This window comes from Mustelus asterias, unplaced genomic scaffold (assembly GCF_964213995.1).
Source record: "Mustelus asterias unplaced genomic scaffold, sMusAst1.hap1.1 HAP1_SCAFFOLD_282, whole genome shotgun sequence".
Classification (NCBI taxonomy): Eukaryota; Metazoa; Chordata; class Chondrichthyes; order Carcharhiniformes; family Triakidae; genus Mustelus; species Mustelus asterias.
The window spans coordinates 2,711-25,164 of NW_027590247.1; the positions used below are offsets into that span (position 1 = coordinate 2,711).

General features: G+C 57.3%; 1 protein-coding gene across 1 annotated transcript; it reads left to right on the forward strand.

The window, feature by feature from the left end:
* Nucleotides 1–2,628: 2,628 nt before the first annotated feature.
* On the forward strand, nt 2,629–21,201 carry LOC144486059 (uncharacterized; the record flags this gene model as incomplete). The annotated part of the gene is made up of 3 exons (XM_078204162.1): nt 2,629–2,764; nt 11,065–11,581; nt 21,173–21,201. Coding segments are annotated over 3 exons (682 nt in total), but the record flags the coding sequence as incomplete, so codon positions are not given.
* Nucleotides 21,202–22,454: the final 1,253 nt, after the last annotated feature.

The window sequence follows — 22,454 nt, forward strand, 5'->3', positions numbered from 1 at the left end:
GCGAGAGCGCGGGAGGGGGAGGGGGCGAGAGCGCGGGAGGGGGAGGGGGCGAGAGCGCGGGAGGGGGAGGGGGCGAGAGCGCGGGAGGGGGAGGGGGCGAGAGCGCGGGAGGGGGAGGGGCGAGAGCGCGGGAGGGGGAGGGGGCGAGAGCGCGGGAGGGGGAGGGGGCGAGAGCGCGGGAGGGGGAGGGGGCGAGAGCGCGGGAGGGGGAGGGGGCGAGAGCGCGGGAGGGGGAGGGGGCGAGAGCGCGGGAGGGGCAGTGGGCGAGAGCGCGGGAGGGGGAGGGGGCGAGAGCGCGGGAGGGGGAGGGGGCGAGAGCGCGGGAGGGGGAGGGGGCGAGAGCGCGGGAGGGGGAGGGGGAGGGGGCGAGAGCGCGGGAGGGGGAGGGGGCGAGAGCGCGGGAGGGGGAGGGGGCGAGAGCGCGGGAGGGGGAGGGGGCGAGAGCGCGGGAGGGGGAGGGGGCGAGAGCGCGGGAGGGGGAGGGGGCGAGAGCGCGGGAGTGGGAGGGGGCGAGAGCGCGGGAGGGGGAGGGGGCGAGAGCGCGGGAGGGGGAGGGGGCGAGAGCGCGGGAGGGGGAGGGGGCGAGAGCGCGGGAGGGGGAGGGGGCGAGAGCGCGGGAGGGGGAGGGGGCGAGAGCGCGGGAGGGGGAGGGGGCGGGAGGGGGAGGGGGCGAGAGCGCGGGAGGGGGAGGGGGCGAGAGCGCGGGAGGGGGAGGGGGCGAGAGGGCGAGAGCGCGGGAGAGGGCAAGAGGGCGAGAGCGCGGGAAAGGGCGAGAGGGCGCGGGAGAGGGGGAGGGCGAGAGGGCGGGAGAGGGGGAGGGCGAGAGCGCGGGAGAGGGCGAGAGCGCGGGAGAGGGCGAGAGCGCGGGAGAGGGCGAGAGCGCGGGAGAGGGCGAGAGCGCGGGAGAGGGCGAGAGCGCGGGAGAGGGAGAGGGCGAGAGCGCGGGAGGGGGAGAGGGCGAGAGCGCGGGAGGGGGAGAGGGCGAGAGCGCGGGAGGGGAGAGGGCGAGAGCGCGGGAGGGGGAGAGGGCGAGAGCGCGGGAGGGGGAGAGGGCGAGAGCGCGGGAGGGGGAGAGGGCGAGAGCGCGGGAGGGGGAGAGGGCGAGAGCGCGGGAGGGGGAGAGGGCGAGAGCGCGGGAGGGGGAGAGGGCGAGAGCGCGGGAGGGCGAGAGGGCGAGAGCGCGGGAGGGCGAGAGGGCGAGAGCGCGGGAGGGGGAGAGGGCGAGAGCGCGGGAGGGGGAGAGGGCGAGAGCGCGGGAGGGGGAGAGGGCGAGAGCGCGGGAGGGGGAGAGGGCGAGAGCGCGGGAGGGGGAGAGGGCGAGAGCGCGGGAGGGGGAGAGGGCGAGAGCGCGGGAGGGGGAGAGGGCGAGAGCGCGGGAGGGGGAGAGGGCGAGAGCGCGGGAGGGGGAGAGGGCGAGAGCGCGGGAGAGGGAGAGGGCGAGAGCGCGGCAGAGGGCGAGAGCGCGGGAGAGGGAGGGGGCGAGAGCGCGGGAGAGGGAGGGGGCGAGAGCGCGGGAGAGGGAGGGGGCGAGAGCGCGGGAGAGGGCGAGAGGGCGGGAGAGGGGGAGGGCGAGAGGGCGGGAGAGGGGGAGGGCGAGAGGGCGGGAGAGGGGGAGGGCGAGAGGGCGGGAGGGGGTGAGGGCGAGAGGGCGGGAGGGGGTGAGGGCGAGAGGGCGGGAGGGGGTGAGGGCGAGAGGGCGGGAGGGGTTGAGGGCGAGAGGGCGGGAGGGGTTGAGGGCGAGAGGGCGGGAGCGGGCGAGGGAGCGGGCGCGGGAGCGGGCGCGGGCGCGGGAGCGGGAGCGGGCGCGGGAGCGGGAGCGGGCGCGGGAGCGGGAGCGGGCGCGGGAGCGGGAGCGGGAGCGGGAGCGGGCGCGGGAGCGGGAGCGGGAGCAGGCGCGGGCGCGGGAGCGGGCGCGGGAGCGGGCGCCGGAGCGGGCGCCGGAGCGGGCGCCGGAGCGGGCGCCGGAGCGGGCGCCGGAGCGGGCGCCGGAGCGGGCGCCGGAGCGGGCGCCGGAGCGGGCGCCGGAGCGGGCGCCGGAGCGGGCGCCGGAGCGGGCGCCGGAGCGGGCGCCGGAGCCGGCGCGGGAGCCGGCGCGGGAGCCGGCGCGGGAGCCGGCGCGGGAGCCGGCGCGGGAGCCGGCGCGGGAGCCGGCGCGGGAGCGGGCGCGGGAGCGGGCGCGGGAGCGGGCGCGAGAGCGGGCGCGAGAGCGGGCGCGGGAGCGGGCGCGGGAGCGGGCGCGGGCGCGGGAGCGGGAGCGGGCGCGGGAGCGGGCGCGGGAGCGGGCGCGGGCGCGGGAGCGGGAGCTGGCGCGGGAGCGGGCGCGGAGCGGGCGCGGGAGCGGGCGCGGGAGCGGGCGCGGGAGCGGGCGCGGGAGCGGGCGCGGGAGCGGGAGCGGGAGAGGGAGAGGGAGAGGGAGAGGGAGCGGGAGCGGGAGAGGGAGCGGGAGAGGGAGCGGGAGAGGGAGCGGGAGAGGGAGAGGGAGAGGGAGCGGGAGAGGGAGAGGGAGAGGGAGAGGGAGAGGGAGCGGGAGAGGGAGAGGGAGAGGGAGAGGGAGCGGGAGAGGGAGCGGGAGAGGGTGCGGGAGAGGGTGCGGGAGAGGGAGAGGGAGCGGGAGCGGGAGCGGGAGAGGGAGAGGGAGAGGGAGAGGGAGAGGGAGCGGGAGAGGGAGAGGGAGAGGGAGAGGGAGAGGGAGAGGGAGCGGGAGAGGGAGCGGGAGCGGGAGCGGGAGCGGGAGCGGGAGCGGGAGCGGGAGAGGGAGAGGGAGAGGGAGAGGGAGAGGGAGAGGGAGAGGGAGCGGGAGCGGGAGAGGGAGAGGGAGAGGGAGCGGGAGCGCGAGAGGGAGCGGGAGAGGGAGCGGGAGAGGGAGCGGGAGAGGGAGCGGGAGAGGGAGCGGGAGAGGGAGCGGGAGAGGGAGCGGGAGAGGGAGCGGGAGAGGGAGCGGGAGAGGGAGCGGGAGCGGAGAGGGATAGGGAGCGAGAGAGGGAGCGGGAGAGGGAGCGGGAGAGGGAGCGGGAGAGGGAGCGGGAGAGGGAGCGGGAGAGGGAGCGGGAGAGGGAGCGGGAGCGGGAGAGGGAGAGGGAGCGAGAGAGGGAGCGAGAGAGGAGCGCGAGAGGGAGCGCGAGAGGGAGCGCGAGAGGGAGCGCGAGAGAGAGCGCGAGAGAGAGCGCGAGAGAGAGCGCGAGAGAGAGCGCGAGAGAGAGCGCGAGAGAGAGCGAGGGAGAGCGCGAGGGAGAGCGCGAGGGAGAGCGCGAGGAAGAGCGCGAGGAAGAGCGCGAGGAAGAGCGCGAGGAAGAGCGCGAGGAAGAGCGCGAGGAAGAGCGCGAGGAAGAGCGCGAGGAAGAGCGCGAGGAAGAGCGCGAGGAAGAGCGCGAGGAAGAGAGAGCAGAGAGAATGAGGAAGAGAGAGCAGAGAGAGATAGAGAGAGAGATGGAGAGCGAGAGCGAGAGATAGAGAGTGAGAGAGAGAGATAGAGAGCAAGAGAGGGAGAGAGAGCAAGAGTGAGAGAGCGAGCAAGAGAGAGAGAATTCCAGAGATGTGTGTGGAATTTGCATATTCTCCCAGTGTCTGCGCGAGTTTCCTCACACACTCCAAAGGTATGTGGGTTCGGTTGATTAGCCATGTTAAATTGTCTCTTCGTGTCAGGGGATTAACAGGGTAAATATATGGGGTTAAGGAGTTAGGGCTTGGGTGGGATTCTTGTCGGTACAGACTCGATGGGCGAATGGCCTCCTTCTGCACTGTAGGGATTCTATGATCTGGAACCCACTGTGACGTGCCTCCTGACAACACAGGCCTGAAGGGCCTGGCTCTAATTTTAGGGTTATGTCCTTGTTCTGCACTCCCTCCACTACTGAATCCGTTCATCATATTTAACACTTTAATTGAATCAGCTTACAAGCTGCTAAACGCGAGAAGATACAAGTCGATATAAGCTAAGCTTTATAGCCCCGGAATCATTCTGTACCTCCTCTAAGGCTGATACCTCTTTCCTGAGGTGGGGTGACCAAACTGAACACAGTTACTCCAGATAGAACCTGACCAAAGCTCTCTGATACATGAAACAAAAACAGAAAATGCTGGAAAGTCTCAGCAGGTCTGACAGCAGGCGGCACGATGGCACAGTGGTTCGCACTGCTGTCACGCAACACCAGGTTAAAGTCCAACAGGTTTATTTGGTGGCACAAGCTTTCGGAATGTCACTCCTTCATCAGGTGAGTGAGGACTTGTGTTCACAAACAGGGCATACATAGACACAAACTTAATTTACAAGATAATAGTTGGAATGCGAGTCTTTACAGGTAATCAAGTCTTTAAAGGTACAGACAATGTGAGTGGAGAGAGCGTTAAGCACACGTTAAAGAGATGTGTATTGTCTCCAGACAGGGCAGTTAGTGAGATTTTGCAAGCCCAGGCAAGCCGTGGGGGTTACAGATAGTGTGACATGAACCCAAGATCCCGGTTGAGGCCGTCCTCATGTGTGCGGAACTTGGCTATCAGTTTCTGCTCAGCGACTCTGCGCTGTCATGTGTCGGAAGGCTGCCTTGGAGAATGCTTACCCGAAGATCAGAGGCTGAATGCCCGTGACTGCTGAAGTGTTCCCCGACAGGAAGAGAACACTCCTGCCTGGTGATTGTTGAACGGTGTCCATTCATCCATTGTTGTAGCGTCTGCATGGTCTCCCCAGTGTACCATGCCTCGGGACATCCTTTCCTGCAGCGTATCAGGTAGACAACGTTGGCCGAGCCACAAGAGTGTGTACCATGTACCTGGTGGATGGTGTTCTCACGTGAGATGATGGCATCCATGTCGATGATCCGGCACGTCTTGCAGAGGTTGCTGTGGCAGGGTTGTGTGGTGTCGTGGTCACTGTTCTCCTGAAGACTGAGTAGTTTGCTGCAGACAATGGTCTGTTTGAGGTTGTGCAGTTGTTTGAAGGCAAGTAGGGGTGTGGGGATGGCCTTGGCGAGATGTTCGTCTTCATCGATCACATGTTGAAGGCTCCGCAGAAATTGTCATAGCTTCTCCGCTCCGGGGAAGTACTGGACGACGAAGGGTACTCTGTCCACCGTGTCCCGTGTTTGTCTTCTGAGGAGGTCAGTGTGGCGCGTCAGAACTGTCGATCGATGAGTCGAGCGCCATATCCTGTTCTTATGAGGGCATCTTTCAGCACCTGTAGGTGTCTGCTGCGATCCTCCTCATCCGAGCAGATCCTGTGTATTCGGAGGGCTTGTCCGTAGGGGATGGCTTCTTTAACGTGTTTAGGGTGGAAGCTGGAGAAGTGAAGCATCGTGAGGTTATCTATGGGTTTGCGGTACAGTGAGGTGCTGAGGTGACCGTCCTTGATGGAGATGCGTGCCCCCAGTCCAACGCCAGCATCTCCACATCATGCCTCATAGCGCCAGGAACCCAGGTTCGATTCCTGGCTTGTGTCACTGTCTGTGTGGAGTTTGCACATTCTCCCCGTGTCTGCGTGGGTTTCCTCCAGGTGCTCCGGTTTCCTCCCACATTCTGAAAGACGTGCTGGTTAGGGTGCATTGACCCGAACAGGCGCCGGAGTGTGGCGACTAGGGGAATTTCACAGTAACTTCACTGCAGTGTTAATGTCAGCCTTACTTGTGACTAATAAATAAACTTTAAACTTTAACATCTGTGGAGAGTGAATAGAGCCAATGTTTCGAGTTTGGATGACCCTTTGTCAGAGCTAAGAGCAAAGAAAATCAGAAAAATTTAGACTATAAGGGTGAAAGAGGTGCTGTAATTGGACAAAGGGAATGTAAATGAGGATGAAGAAGGCAGAGAAAGATGCTAAAAGTGTCCATTAAGTGATCAGACTGTGTGAATGGCAGAAGAGGTACAGATGGTTAAGACAGCTGCCCTGAAAGGGGGGTGGGGGTGGCAAAAGAGAGCAGGGATGGAGAAGTGCAAAAATGAGAAAGAAGGATGATAAAAATGGATGAATGAGATGAGAAGAAGAAACAAAATGAAATAAAATAAATGGAAATGAGGTGAAGGAGGAGGGAAGTGTTGATGTTCTGAAGTTGTTGAACTCAGTGTTCAGTCCAGAAGGCTGTAAAGTGCCCAATCGGAAGGTGAGGTACTGTTCCTCTAGTTTTGCAACTGAAGGGGCAGCACCTTATCATCTTTCTTTCTCACTTCCATTTTTCCACTTCTCCATTCCAGCTCTCCACCCCCCACCTTCCCCTCCCCTTTTCAGGGCACCTGCGTTAACAATCTCTCCCTCTGTTCTGCCATTGACACATTCTGATCACTTAATGGACACTTTTAGCACCACTCTTAGCCTTCTACATTCCCTTTGTCCGATTACGGCTCCCCCTCATTGTATAAAACCATAACACATAGGAGCAGGATTAGGCCACTCAGCCCATCGAGTCTGCTCCGCCATTCAATTACGGCTGATATTTTTCTCATCCCCATTCTCCTGCCTTTTCCCCATAACCCCTGATCCCCTTATTAATCAAGAACCTATCTATCTCTGTCTTAAAGACACTCAATGACCCGGCTTCCACAGCCCTCTGCACCAAAGAGTTCCACAGATTCACCACTCTCTGGCTGAAGAAATTCCTCCTCATCTCAGTTTTAAAGGATCGTCCCTTCAGCCTGCAGTTGTGCCCTCTGGTTCTAGTTTTTCCTACTAGTGGAAACATCCTCTCCCTGTCCACTCTATCCAGGCCTCGCATGCATCCTGTAAGTTTCATTAAGATCCCCCCTCATCCTTCTAAACTCCAATGAGTACAGACCCAGAGTCCTCAACCGTTCCCCATACGACAAGCTCTTCATTCCAGGGATTATTCTTGTGAACCTCCTGTGGACCCTTTTCAAGGCCGTACATCCTTCCTTAGATATGGGGCCCAAAACTGCTCAACACTCCAAATGGGGTCTGACCAGAGCCTTATACAGCCTCAGAACTACATCCCTGCTCTTGTATTCTAGTCTTCTCGATATGAATGCTAATATTGCATTTGCCTTCCTAACTGCTGACCGAATCTGCACGTTAACCTTAAGAGAATCTTGAACAATGACTCCCAAGTCCCTTTGTGTTTCTGATTTCCTAAGCATCTTCCCATTTAGAAAATAGTCTATGCCTCCATTCCTCCTTCCAAAGTGCATAACCTCACACTTTTCCGCATTGTATTCCATCTACCACTTTGCCCACTCTCCTAACCTGTCCAAGTCTTTCTGCAGCCCCCCTGCTTCCTCAATACTACCTGTCCCTCTACATATCTTTGTATCATCTGCAAACTTAGCAACAGTGCCTTCAGTTCCTTCCTCCAAATCGTTAATGTATATTGTGAAAAGTTGTGGTCCCAGCACTGACCCCTGAGGCACACCACTAGTCACCGGCTGCCATCCTGAGAAAGACCCCTTTATCCCCACTCTCTGCCTTCTGCCAGTCAGCCAATCCTCTATCCATGCCATGATCTTACCACCATGGGCATTTATTTAACAGTCTCCTATGCGGCACCTTGTCAAAGGCCCTCTGGAAATCTAATTAAATCACGTCCACTGGTTCTCCTTTATCTAACTTCCTTGTTTCCTCCTCAAAGAACTCTAACAGGTTTGTCAGACATGACCTCCCCTTGATGAAGCTGCGCTGACTCAGTCCTATTTTATCATGCACTTCCAAGTACTCCGCGATCTTATCTTTAATAATGGACTCTAAAATCTTGCCAATGACTGTCAGGCTAAATAGCCTATAATTTCCCATCTGCTGCCTCCCTCTCTTCTTAAACAGCGGCGATACATTAGCTACTTTCCAGTCCCGTGGTACCCTCCCTGCCTCCAGTGTTTCCTGAAAGATCACCACCAATGCCTCCACAATTTCCTCAGCTAATCCTTTTATATCCCTGGGGTGTAGTCCATCCGGTCCAGGAGTTTTATCCACCTTCAGACCTTTCAGTTTCCCCAGAACCTTCTCCTTAGTGATGGCCACTACACTCACCTGCGCCCCCGACTCTCCTGGAGCTCTGGCATCCCACTGGTGTCTTCCACCGTGAAGACTGATGCAAAGAGGGGGAGAGGGCGAGAGCGCGGGAGGGGGAGAGGGCGAGAGCGCGGGAGGGGGAGAGGGCGAGAGCGCGGGAGAGCGAGAGCGCGGGAGAGGGGGAGGGCGACAGCGCGGGAGAGGAGGAGGGCGAGAGCGTGGGAGAGGGGGAGGGCGAGAGCGCGGGAGAGGGAGAGGGCGAGAGCGCGGGAGAGGGAGAGGGCGCGGGAGAGGGAGAGGGCGAGAGCGCGGGAGAGGGAGGGGGCGAGAGCGCGGGAGAGGGAGGGGGCGAGAGCGCGGGAGAGGGAGGGGGCGAGAGCGCGGGAGAGGGAGGGGGCGAGAGCGCGGGAGAGGGAGGGGGCGAGAGCGCGGGAGAGGGAGGGGGCGAGAGCGCGGGAGAGGGAGGGGGCGAGAGCGCGGGAGAGGGAGGGGGCGAGAGCGCGGGAGAGGGAGGGGGCGAGAGCGCGGGAGAGGGAGGGGGCGAGAGCGCGGGAGAGGGAGGGGGCGAGAGCGCGGGAGAGGGAGGGGGCGAGAGCGCGGGAGAGGGAGGGGGCGAGAGCGCGGGAGAGGGAGGGGGCGAGAGCGCGGGAGAGGGAGGGGGCGAGAGCGCGGGAGAGGGAGAGGGCGCGGGAGAGGGGGAGGGAGGGGGCGAGAGCGCGGGAGAGGGAGAGGGCGCGGGAGAGGGCGAGGGCGAGAGAGCGGGAGAGGGAGAGGGCGCGGGAGAGGGAGAGGGCGAGAGCGCGGGAGGGGGAGGGGGCGAGAGCGCGGGAGGGGGAGGGGGCGAGAGCGCGGGAGGGGGAGGGGGCGAGAGCGCGGGAGAGCGCGCGCGAGGGAGGAGGCGAGAGCGCGCGCGAGGGAGGGGGCGAGAGCGCGGGAGAGGGAGGGGGCGAGAGGGCGCGGGAGAGGGGGAGGGCGAGGGCGCGGTAGAGGGGGAGGGCGAGAGCGCGGGAGAGGGGGAGGGCGAGAGCGCGGGAGAGGGGGAGGGCGAGAGCGCGGGAGAGGGGGAGGGCGAGAGCGCGGGAGAGGGGGAGGGCGAGAGCGCGGGAGAGGGGGAGGGCGAGAGCGCGGGAGAGGGGGAGGGCGAGAGCGCGGGAGAGGGGGAGGGCGAGAGCGCGGGAGAGGGGGAGGGCGAGAGCGCGGGAGAGGGGGAGGGCGAGAGCGCGGGAGAGGGGGAGGGCGAGAGCGCGGGAGAGGGGGAGGGCGAGAGCGCGGGAGAGGGGGAGGGCGAGAGCGCGGGAGAGGGGGAGGGCGAGAGCGCGGGAGAGGGGGAGGGCGAGAGCGCGGGAGAGGGGGAGGGCGATAGCGCGGGAGAGGGGGAGGGCGAGAGCGCGGGAGAGGGGGAGGGCGAGAGCGCGGGAGAGGGGGAGGGCGAGAGCGCGGGAGAGGGGGAGGGCGAGAGCGCGGGAGAGGGGGAGGGCGAGAGCGCGGGAGAGGGGGAGGGCGAGAGCGCGGGAGAGGGGGAGGGCGAGAGCGCGGGAGGGGGAGGGGGCGAGAGCGCGGGAGGGGGAGGGGGCGAGAGCGCGGGAGAGGGAGGGTGCGAGAGCGCGGGAGGGGGAGAGGGCGAGAGCGCGGGAGGGGGAGAGGGCGAGAGCGCGGGCGGGGGAGAGGGCGAGAGCGCGGGAGAGGGAGGGGGCGAGAGCGCGGGAGAGGGAGAGGGCGCGAGCGCGGGAGGGGGAGAGGGCGAGAGCGCGGGAGAGGGAGAGGGCGAGAGCGCGGGAGGGGGAGAGGGCGAGAGCGCGGGAGGGGGAGAGGGCGAGAGCGCGGGAGGGGGAGAGGGCGAGAGCGCGGGAGGGGGAGAGGGCGAGAGCGCGGGAGGGGGAGAGGGCGAGAGCGCGGGAGGGGGAGAGGGCGAGAGCGCGGGAGGGGGAGAGGGCGAGAGCGCGGGAGGGGGAGAGGGCGAGAGCGCGGGAGGGGGGGAGGGCGAGAGGGCGCGGGAGAGGGGGAGGGCGAGAGGGCGCCGGGGGGGGGAGGGCGAGAGGGCGGGAGAGGGGGAGGGCGAGAGGGCGGGAGAGGGGGAGGGGGCGAGAGCGCGGGAGGGGGAGGGGGCGAGAGCGCGGGAGGGGGAGGGGGCGAGAGCGCGGGAGGGGTAGGGGGCGCGGGAGGGGGCGAGAGGGCGAGAGCGCGGGAGAGGGCGAGAGGGCGAGAGCGCGGGAAAGGGCGAGAGGGCGCGGGAGAGGGGGAGGGCGAGAGGGCGGGAGAGGGGGAGGGCGAGAGGGCGGGAGAGGGGGAGGGTGAGAGGGCGGGAGAGGGGGAGGGCGAGAGGGCGGGAGAGGGGGAGGGCGAGAGGGCGGGAGAGGGGGAGGGCGAGAGGGCGGGAGAGGGGGAGGGAGAGAGGGCGGGAGAGGGGGAGGGCGAGAGGGCGGGAGGGGGTGAGGGCGAGAGGGCGGGAGGGGGTGAGGGCGTGGGTGCGGGCGAGGGAGCGGGCGCGGGCGCGGGAGCGGGCGCGGGCGCGGGAGCGGGCGCGGGAGCGGGCGCGGGAGCGGGCGCGGGAGCGGGCGCGGGAGCGGGCGCGGGAGCGAGCGCGGGAGCGGGCGCGGGCGCGGGCGCGGGAGCGGGCGCGGGAGCGGGCGCGGGAGCGGGAGCGGGCGCGGGAGCGGGCGCGGGAGCGGGCGCGGGAGCGGGCGCGGGAGCGGGCGCGGGAGCGGGAGCGGGCGCGGGCGCGGGAGCGGGCGCGGGAGCGGGCGCGTGAGCGGGCGCGTGAGCGGGCGCGTGAGCGGGCGCGGGAGCCGGCGCGGGAGCCGGCGCGGGAGCCGGCGCGGGAGCCGGCGCGGGAGCCGGCGCGGGAGCCGGCGCGGGAGCCGGCGCGGGAGCCGGCGCGGGAGCGGGAGCGGGCGCGGGAGCGGGCGCGGGAGCGGGAGCGGGCGCGGGAGCGGGCGCGGGAGCGGGCGCGGGAGCGGGAGCGGGCGCGGGAGCGGGCGCGGGCGCGGGAGCGGGCGCGGGCGCGGGTGCGGGAGCGGGCGCGGGAGCGGGCGCGGGAGCGGGCGCGGGAGCGGGCGCGGGAGCGGGAGCGGGCGCGGGAGCGGGAGCGGGCGCGGGAGCGGGCGCGGGAGCGGGCGCGGGAGCGGGCGCGGGAGCGGGAGCTGGCGCGGGAGCGGGCGCGGGAGCGGGCGCGGGAGCGGGCGAGGGAGCGGGCGCGGGAGCGGGCGCGGGAGCGGGCGCGGGGGAGGGAGAGGGAGAGGGAGCGGGAGAGGGAGCGGGAGCGGGTGCGGGAGCGGGAGAGGGAGAGGGAGAGGGAGAGGGAGAGGGAGAGGGAGAGGGAGAGGGAGCGGGAGCGCGAGAGGGAGCGGGAGAGGGAGCGGGAGTGGGAGCGGGAGAGGGAGAGGGAGCGGGAGAGGGAGAGGGAGCGGGAGAGGGAGCGGGAGAGGGAGCGGGAGAGGGAGCGGGAGAGGGAGCGGGAGAGGGAGCGGGAGCGGGAGAGGGAGCGGGAGAGGGAGCGGGAGAGGGAGCGGGAGAGGGAGCGGGAGCGGGAGAGGGAGAGGGAGCGAGAGAGGGAGCGCGAGAGGGAGCGCGAGAGGGAGCGCGAGAGGGAGCGCGAGAGGGAGCGCGAGAGGGAGCGCGAGAGGGAGCGCGAGAGGGAGCGCGAGAGGGAGCGCGAGAGAGAGCGCGAGAGAGAGCGCGAGAGAGAGCGAGGGAGAGCGAGGGAGAGCGCGAGGAAGAGCGCGAGGAAGAGCGCGAGGAAGAGCGCGAGGAAGAGCGCGAGGAAGAGCGCGAGGAAGAGCGCGAGGAAGAGCGCGAGGAAGAGCGCGAGGAAGAGCGCGAGGAAGAGAGAGCAGAGAGAATGAGGAAGAGAGAGCAGAGAGAATGAGGAAGAGAGAGCAGAGAGAGATAGAGAGAGAGATGGAGAGCGAGAGCGAGAGATAGAGAGTGAGAGAGAGAGATAGAGAGCAAGAGAGGGAGAGAGAGCAAGAGTGAGAGAGCGAGCAAGAGAGAGAGAATTCCAGAGATGTGTGTGGAATTTGCATATTCTCCCAGTGTCTGCGCGAGTTTCCTCACACACTCCAAAGGTATGTGGGTTCGGTTGATTAGCCATGTTAAATTGTCTCTTCGTGTCAGGGGATTAACAGGGTAAATATCTGGGGTTAAGGAGTTAGGGCTTGGGTGGGATTCTTGTCGGTACAGACTCGATGGGCGAATGGCCTCCTTCTGCACTGTAGGGATTCTATGATCTGGAACCCACTGTGACGTGCCTCCTGACAACACAGGCCTGAAGGGCCTGGCTCTAATTTTAGGGTTATGTCCTTGTTCTGCACTCCCTCCACTACTGAATCCGTTCATCATATTTAACACTTTAATTGAATCAGCTTACAAGCTGCTAAACGCGAGAAGATACAAGTCGATATAAGCTAAGCTTTATAGCCCCGGAATCATTCTGTACCTCCTCTAAGGCTGATACCTCTTTCCTGAGGTGGGGTGACCAAACTGAACACAGTTACTCCAGATAGAACCTGACCAAAGCTCTCTGATACATGAAACAAAAACAGAAAATGCTGGAAAGTCTCAGCAGGTCTGACAGCAGGCGGCACGATGGCACAGTGGTTCGCACTGCTGTCACGCAACACCAGGTTAAAGTCCAACAGGTTTATTTGGTGGCACAAGCTTTCGGAATGTCACTCCTTCATCAGGTGAGTGAGGACTTGTGTTCACAAACAGGGCATACATAGACACAAACTTAATTTACAAGATAATAGTTGGAATGCGAGTCTTTACAGGTAATCAAGTCTTTAAAGGTACAGACAATGTGAGTGGAGAGAGCGTTAAGCACACGTTAAAGAGATGTGTATTGTCTCCAGACAGGGCAGTTAGTGAGATTTTGCAAGCCCAGGCAAGCCGTGGGGGTTACAGATAGTGTGACATGAACCCAAGATCCCGGTTGAGGCCGTCCTCATGTGTGCGGAACTTGGCTATCAGTTTCTGCTCAGCGACTCTGCGCTGTCATGTGTCGGAAGGCTGCCTTGGAGAATGCTTACCCGAAGATCAGAGGCTGAATGCCCGTGACTGCTGAAGTGTTCCCCGACAGGAAGAGAACACTCCTGCCTGGTGATTGTTGAACGGTGTCCATTCATCCATTGTTGTAGCGTCTGCATGGTCTCCCCAGTGTACCATGCCTCGGGACATCCTTTCCTGCAGCGTATCAGGTAGACAACGTTGGCCGAGCCACAAGAGTGTGTACCATGTACCTGGTGGATGGTGTTCTCACGTGAGATGATGGCATCCATGTCGATGATCCGGCACGTCTTGCAGAGGTTGCTGTGGCAGGGTTGTGTGGTGTCGTGGTCACTGTTCTCCTGAAGACTGAGTAGTTTGCTGCAGACAATGGTCTGTTTGAGGTTGTGCAGTTGTTTGAAGGCAAGTAGGGGTGTGGGGATGGCCTTGGCGAGATGTTCGTCTTCATCGATCACATGTTGAAGGCTCCGCAGAAATTGTCATAGCTTCTCCGCTCCGGGGAAGTACTGGACGACAAAGGGTACTCTGTCCACCGTGTCCCGTGTTTGTCTTCTGAGGAGGTCGGTGTGGCGCGTCAGAACTGTCGATCGATGAGTCGAGCGCCATATCCTGTTCTTATGAGGGCATCTTTCAGCACCTGTAGGTGTCTGCTGCGATCCTCCTCATCCGAGCAGATCCTGTGTATTCGGAGGGCTTGTCCGTAGGGGATGGCTTCTTTAACGTGTTTAGGGTGGAAGCTGGAGAAGTGAAGCATCGTGAGGTTATCTATGGGTTTGCGGTACAGTGAGGTGCTGAGGTGACCGTCCTTGATGGAGATGCGTGCCCCCAGTCCAACGCCAGCATCTCCACATCATGCCTCATAGCGCCAGGAACCCAGGTTCGATTCCTGGCTTGTGTCACTGTCTGTGTGGAGTTTGCACATTCTCCCCGTGTCTGCGTGGGTTTCCTCCAGGTGCTCCGGTTTCCTCCCACATTCTGAAAGACGTGCTGGTTAGGGTGCATTGACCCGAACAGGCGCCGGAGTGTGGCGACTAGGGGAATTTCACAGTAACTTCACTGCAGTATTAATGTCAGCCTTACTTGTGACTAATAAATAAACTTTAAACTTTAACATCTGTGGAGAGTGAATAGAGCCAATGTTTCGAGTTTGGATGACCCTTTGTCAGAGCTAAGAGCAAAGAAAATCAGAAAAATTTAGACTATAAGGGTGAAAGAGGTGCTGTAATTGGACAAAGGGAATGTAAATGAGGATGAAGAAGGCAGAGAAAGATGCTAAAAGTGTCCATTAAGTGATCAGACTGTGTGAATGGCAGAAGAGGTACAGATGGTTAAGACAGCTGCCCTGAAAGGGGGGTGGGGGTGGCAAAAGAGAGCAGGGATGGAGAAGTGCAAAAATGAGAAAGAAGGATGATAAAAATGGATGAATGAGATGAGAAGAAGAAACAAAATGAAATAAAATAAATGGAAATGAGGTGAAGGAGGAGGGAAGTGTTGATGTTCTGAAGTTGTTGAACTCAGTGTTCAGTCCAGAAGGCTGTAAAGTGCCCAATCGGAAGGTGAGGTACTGTTCCTCTAGTTTTGCAACTGAAGGGGCAGCACCTTATCATCTTTCTTTCTCACTTCCATTTTTCCACTTCTCCATTCCAGCTCTCCACCCCCCACCTTCCCCTCCCCTTTTCAGGGCACCTGCGTTAACAATCTCTCCCTCTGTTCTGCCATTGACACATTCTGATCACTTAATGGACACTTTTAGCACCACTCTTAGCCTTCTACATTCCCTTTGTCCGATTACGGCTCCCCCTCATTGTATAAAACCATAACACATAGGAGCAGGATTAGGCCACTCAGCCCATCGAGTCTGCTCCGCCATTCAATTACGGCTGATATTTTTCTCATCCCCATTCTCCTGCCTTTTCCCCATAACCCCTGATCCCCTTATTAATCAAGAACCTATCTATCTCTGTCTTAAAGACACTCAATGACCCGGCTTCCACAGCCCTCTGCACCAAAGAGTTCCACAGATTCACCACTCTCTGGCTGAAGAAATTCCTCCTCATCTCAGTTTTAAAGGATCGTCCCTTCAGCCTGCAGTTGTGCCCTCTGGTTCTAGTTTTTCCTACTAGTGGAAACATCCTCTCCCTGTCCACTCTATCCAGGCCTCGCATGCATCCTGTAAGTTTCATTAAGATCCCCCCTCATCCTTCTAAACTCCAATGAGTACAGACCCAGAGTCCTCAACCGTTCCCCATACGACAAGCTCTTCATTCCAGGGATTATTCTTGTGAACCTCCTGTGGACCCTTTTCAAGGCCGTACATCCTTCCTTAGATATGGGGCCCAAAACTGCTCAACACTCCAAATGGGGTCTGACCAGAGCCTTATACAGCCTCAGAACTACATCCCTGCTCTTGTATTCTAGTCTTCTCGATATGAATGCTAATATTGCATTTGCCTTCCTAACTGCTGACCGAATCTGCACGTTAACCTTAAGAGAATCTTGAACAATGACTCCCAAGTCCCTTTGTGTTTCTGATTTCCTAAGCATCTTCCCATTTAGAAAATAGTCTATGCCTCCATTCCTCCTTCCAAAGTGCATAACCTCACACTTTTCCGCATTGTATTCCATCTACCACTTTGCCCACTCTCCTAACCTGTCCAAGTCTTTCTGCAGCCCCCCTGCTTCCTCAATACTATCTATCCCTCTACATATCTTTGTATCATCTGCAAACTTAGCAACAATGCCTTCAGTTCCTTCCTCCAAATCGTTAATGTATATTGTGAAAAGTTGTGGTCCCAGCACTGACCCCTGAGGCACACCACTAGTCACCGGCTGCCATCCTGAGAAAGACCCCTTTATCCCCACTCTCTGCCTTCTGCCAGTCAGCCAATCCTCTATCCATGCCATGATCTTACCACCATGGGCATTTATTTAACAGTCTCCTATGCGGCACCTTGTCAAAGGCCCTCTGGAAATCTAATTAAATCACGTCCACTGGTTCTCCTTTATCTAACTTCCTTGTTTCCTCCTCAAAGAACTCTAACAGGTTTGTCAGACATGACCTCCCCTTGATGAAGCTGCGCTGACTCAGTCCTATTTTATCATGCACTTCCAAGTACTCCGCGATCTTATCTTTAATAATGGACTCTAAAATCTTGCCAATGACTGTCAGGCTAAATAGCCTATAATTTCCCATCTGCTGCCTCCCTCTCTTCTTAAACAGCGGCGATACATTAGCTACTTTCCAGTCCCGTGGTACCCTCCCTGCCTCCAGTGTTTCCTGAAAGATCACCACCAATGCCTCCACAATTTCCTCAGCTAATCCTTTTATATCCCTGGGGTGTAGTCCATCCGGTCCAGGAGTTTTATCCACCTTCAGACCTTTCAGTTTCCCCAGAACCTTCTCCTTAGTGATGGCCACTACACTCACCTGCGCCCCCGACTCTCCTGGAGCTCTGGCATCCCACTGGTGTCTTCCACCGTGAAGACTGATGCAAAGTAACTATTCAGTTCCTCTGCCATTGCTTTGTTTCCCATTGTTACTTCTCCAGTCTCATTTTCCAGTGGTCCAATGGCTATTTTTGCCTTTTATATATTGAAAAAAACACTTGCTATCTTCTTTTATATTACTAACTAGCTTACACTCATTTAATCTTCTCCCCCCTTATTGCTTTTTTAGTTGTACTCTGCTCGCTTTTAAAGGCTTCCCACTAACCCTCGCCACTTTGTCTGCTTTTTCTTTTGTCTTTATGCCGTCCTTGACTTCCCTCATCAGCCATGGATGCCTTGCCCTCCCCTTAGCATGTTTCCTCCTCGGGATGAATTTCTGTTGTGCCTCCCGAATAACCCCCAAAAACTCCTGCCATTGCTGTTCCACTGTCTTCCCTGCTAAGCTCCCTTTCCAATCAACTCTGGCCAGCTCCTCCCTCATGTCTTTGTAGTTACCTTTATTTCATTGTAATACCGTTACATCTGATTCCAGCTTCTCCCTCTCAAACTACAGGGTAAATTCTATCATATTGTGGTCACTGCTCCCTAAGGGTTCCTCCACCTTAAGTTCCCTAATCAAGTCTGCCTCATTACACATCACCAGAATTGCCTGTTCCCTCGTAGGCTCTGTCACAAGCTGCTCCAAAAACCATCTTAGACATTCCACAAATTCCTTTTCTTGGGATCCACTACCTACCTGATTTCCCCAGTCCACCTGCATATTGAAGTTCCCCATGATTATTGTAATATTGCCTTTTCTATCTCCTGATTTATTTTCTGCCCCACATCCTGACTACTGCCAGGGGGCCTGTACATAACTCCCATCAGGGTCTTTTTACCTTTGCGATTCCTCAACTCTACCCACAGAGATTCTATGCCTCCTGATCCTATATCTTGTTTTATTGCTACATCATTCTTGCTATCAATTTTTCATTCCTTACTAACAATGCAAGCCCACCCCCTTTGCCCATCTGTCTGTCATAAGAACATAAGAACATAAGAAATAGGAGCAGGAGTAGGCCATCTAGCCCCTCGAGCCTGCCCCGCCATTCAATAAGATCATGGCTGATCCCCATGGCTGATCCCCATTCAATAAGATCGCCTGATCCCCATAACCCTTAATTCCCTTACCGATCAGGAATCCATCCATCCGCGCTTTAAACATATTCAGCGCGGTCGCCTCCACCGCCTCAGTGGGCAGAGAATTCCAGAGATTCACCACCCTCTGGGAGAAGAAGTTCCTCCTCAACTCTGTCTTAAACCGACCCCCCTTTATTTTGAGGCTGTGTCCTCTAGTTTTAACTTCCTTACTAAGTGGAAAGAATCTCTCCGCCTCCACCCTATCCAGCCCCCGCATTATCTTATAAGTCTCCATAAGATCCCCCCTCATCCTTCTAAACTCCAACGAGTACAAACCCAATCTCCTCAGCCTCTCCTCATAATCCAAACCCCTCATCTCCGCTATCAACCTGGTGAACCTTCTCTGCACTCCCTCCAATGCCAATATATCCTTCCTCATATAAGGGGACCAATACTGCACACAGTATTCCAGCTGCGGCCTCACCAATGCCCTGTACAGGTGCATCAAGACATCCCTGCTTTTATATTCTATCCCCCTCGCAATATAGGCCAACATCCCATTTGCCTTCTTGATCACCTGTTGTACCTGCAGACTGGGCTTTTGCGTCTCGTGCACAAGGACCCCCAGGTCCCTTTGCACGGTAGCATGTTTTAATTTGTTTCCATTGAGATAGTAATCCCATTTGTTATTATTTCCTCCAAAGTGTATAACCTCGCATTTCTCAACGTTATACTCCATTTGCCATATCCTCGCCCACTCACTCAGCCTGTCCAAATCTCTCTGCAGATCTTCTCCGTCCTCCACACGATTCACTTTTCCACTTATCTTTGTGTCGTCTGCAAATTTCGTTACCCTACACTCTGTCCCCTCCTCCAGATCATCTATATAAATGGTAAATAGTTGCGGCCCGAGTACCGATCCCTGCGGCACGCCACTAGTTACCTTCCTCCAACCGGAAAAACACCCATTTATTCCGACTCTTTGCTTCCTGTCGGATAGCCAGTCCCCAATCCACTTTAACACACTATCCCCAACTCCGTGTGCCCTAATCTTCTTCAGCAGCCTTTTATGGGGCACCTTATCAAACGCCTTTTGGAAATCCAAAAACACCGCATCCACCGGTTCTCCTCCATCAACCGCCCTAGTCACATCTTCATAAAAATCCAACATGTTCGTCAAGCACGACTTTCCCCTCATGAATCCATGCTGCGTTTGATTGATCGAACCATTTCTATCCAGATGCCCTGCTATCTCCTCTTTAATAATGGATTCCAGCATTTTCCCTACTACAGACGTTAAGCTGACCGGCCTATAGTTACCCGCCTTTTGTCTCCTTCCTTTTTTAAACAGCGGCGTAACATTAGCCGTTTTCCAATCAACCGGCACTACCCCAGAATGCAACGAGTTTTGATAAATAATCACTAACGCATCCACTATTACCTCTGACATTTCTTTCAATACCCTGGGATGCATTCCATCCGGACCCGGGGACTTGTCCACCTTCAGTCCCATTAGTCTACCCAGCACTGCCTCTCTGGTAACATTAATTGTATTAAGTATTTCTCCTGCTGCCAACCCTCTATCGTTAATATTTGGCAAACTATTTGTGTCCTCCACCGTGAAGACCGACACAAAAAACTTATTTAAAGACTCAGCCATATCCTCATTTCCCACTATTAACTCCCCCCTCTCGTCCTCCAAGGGTCCAACATTCACTCTAGCCACTCTATTCCTTTTTATATATTTATAAAAACTTTTACTATCATTTTTTATATTAATTGCTAGCCTAGCTTCATAGTCTATCCTTCCTTTCTTTATCGCTTTCTTATTCTCTCTTTGTTGTTTCTTAAATTTTTCCCAATCACTTGTTTCTCCACTATTTTTGGCCACTCTGTACGCAGCTGTTTTTATTTTAATACTCTCCTTTATTTCCTTCGTTATCCACGGCTGGTTCTCCCTTTTCTTACAATCCTTGTTTTTTGCTGGAATATATTTTTGCTGAGAACTGAAAAGGATCTCCTTAAAAATCCTCCACTGTTCCTCAGCTATTCTACCTGCCAGCCTGCTCTCCCAGTCTACCTTAGCCAATTCATCCCTCATCCTATCATATTTCCCTCTGTTCAAACAGAGGACACTGGTTTGGGACCAAACTTTCTCCTCTTCCATCTGAATCAGGAATTCGACCATATTGTGGTCACTAGACCCAAGAGGGTCCTTCACAATAAGATCCTTAATTCTACCTACCTCGTTACACAATACCAGATCCAAAATAGCTCGTTCCCTCGTCGGTTCCGTAACATGCTGTTCAAGGAAACTATCCCGACAGCATTCTAAGAACTCTTCCTCCATTCCACCCTTACCGACTTGAGTCTGCCAGTCAATGTGCATGTTGAAGTCCCCCATGATTATTGCTGTTCCGTTTTTACACGCATCCCTTATCTGCTTGTTTATAGCCCTCCCTACCTCAACATTATTATTTGGGGGCCTATATACCACACCTACTAGTGTCTTTCTCCCTCTACTATTCCTCATCTCTACCCATAATGATTCCACGTTTTGTTCCTCAGAGCCTATGTCATCCCTCAGTACTACCCTGATATTATCTCTTATTAATAGCGCGACCCCACCACCTTTTCCTTCCTGTCTATTCTTCCTAAACGCCTGATACCCCTGGATATTCATCTCCCAGTCCTGGTCACCTTTCAGCCACGTTTCTGTAATGGCCACTAGATCGTACCCACTTGTGCTGATTTGCACCATCAACTCATTTACCTTGTTCCGAATGCTTCGTGCATTCAGGCAAAGTGTCCTTATTCCAGCTTTTATCTGGACCCGCTTTGATGAGTCGCGAACACCCTCTCCCTCTACTCCCTTATCTAAATTACCGCCTTCATTCACTTGCACCCTTTCCTCTACCATTAATTTTGTAATTCCCCTTACCCCTGCATCCTCCCCCCCCATCAATTAGTTCCTTGATCCTAGTCAACTCTTCTAGCTCCCCTCCCCCCAACCTATCTAGTTTAAATTCTCCCCAGTAGCCTTAGCCAACCTACCGGCCAGGATATTGGTCCCCGTGTGATTCAAGTTCCACCCGTTTTTTGTATACAGATCACCCCTGCCCCTAAAGAGGTCCCAATGGTCCAGGAACCTGAATCCCTGCCCCCTGCACCAGTCCCTCAGCCACACATTCATCCTCCACCTCACTTCTTCCGATAGGACACATATCCTTGGATATTAAGATCCCAGCCTTGATCCCTTTGCAGCCACGTCTCTGTGATGCCCACAACATCGTACTGGCCAATTTCAATGTGTGCAACAAGCTCATTTACCTTGTTCCGTACACTGCGCGCATTTAGGTACAACACCCTCAGACCTGCATTGACCACCTCCTTTCTCATACTTGTCACCTTTTTTGCTCTGCCTGAGGTTAGATTCCTGCCACCTTCTATACTCTCTGTTCTATTATGTGGTCTGGAAACTTTACTAACCTCTCCTGAGCCCTCGGCTCCTTTAACCTGCACTTCTACTCTCTCCTTTAACTTTGATTTTCTAATTCTCCAAACAACTGAACGCTTCCCCACCCTCGCCCCGCCACTATTTAGTTTAAAGCCCTATCTACAGCCCCAGTCTAAATCTTTTCTGATTTTCCTTGCTCTTAGCTCTGACGAAGGATTATCCAGACAATTGACTCTGTTCTCTTTCCACAGATGCTGTCAGACCTGCTGAGATTTTCCAGCATTTTCTGTTTTTGTTTCAGATCCCAGCATCTGCAGTATTTTGTTTTTATCTCTGAAAGATGACTTCATTTCCTTTGAATGTTACCACCGCTGAGTTAAAGGCCAGTATTCCACTTGCAATTACATATCAGAGCCGCCCATTACCTTTTAGCAATTTGCACACCGACACAAATCCCTTTCCTCTGCCACAGCTCCTTGTCTCTCACCTTCAGGAAATTTGTCAGATTGTTCTCCCTTAGACCCAATGATCCATACGGAACTCCATTTAACACAGTTCTATAAAATCATTTAACTTGTCTATCTGAGGTGGCATGGTGGTGAGCACTGCTGCCAGGGACCCGGGTTCGATTCCCGGCTTGGGTCACTGTCTGTGTGCAGTTTGCACATTCTCCCCGTGTCTGCGTCGGTTTCCTCCGGGTGCTCCGGTTTCCTCTCTCAGCCCAAAGATGTGTGGGTTAGGTGGATTGTCATGTTAAATTGCCCCTTAGTGTCAGGGGGACTAGCTAGGGTAAATGCATGGGGTTATGGGGATAGGGCCTGGGTGGGATCGTGGTTGGTGCAGACTCGATGGGCCAAATGGCCTCCTTCTGCACGGGAGGGATTCTATGAACTGTGCAACATGCTACCCACATTTATTTACTGTGCCTCCTAATTTACTATCATCAGCAAATTTGAAGTCAACAACATGAGACCATAATCTGGGTTGGGGAAATTAACGAGCATTGCATTAACAATTAGCAAGGGTTAAAAGCCTATGTCCACTGTTAATTACCAGTCCTAACTTTTAATGAATAATTAACATGCAAATACTCCAAGTTCTCAAAAACAACTGGAAAGCAAAGGGCAAGATGGCAAGATCTTGTTAATGTGAGGCAAAGCTTTTGTCCATTAATTAGACACCCAATTAAAACCACATCGGAGGCCCACTGGTTACAGAATCAGGAGTCAGTTCCTTTCTTTGCACCACTTCCATTTTCAACACTGGAACCGCAGCGAGACACTCATTCCCAAAAGATCACACACTTCTATTCTTGTTGCTAAACTGTGAATATTTAATAATAGAAACAAAGATTGATCACAGGATAAGATTGTAGGTGGAGGAGCTATTTAGACTTTCTCTTGCTCCAGGATATCTAACATTCAGTAATAAATAATATCTTATAAATAATCTCACTGTGGCTCAGTTGGTCGCACTCTTGCCTCT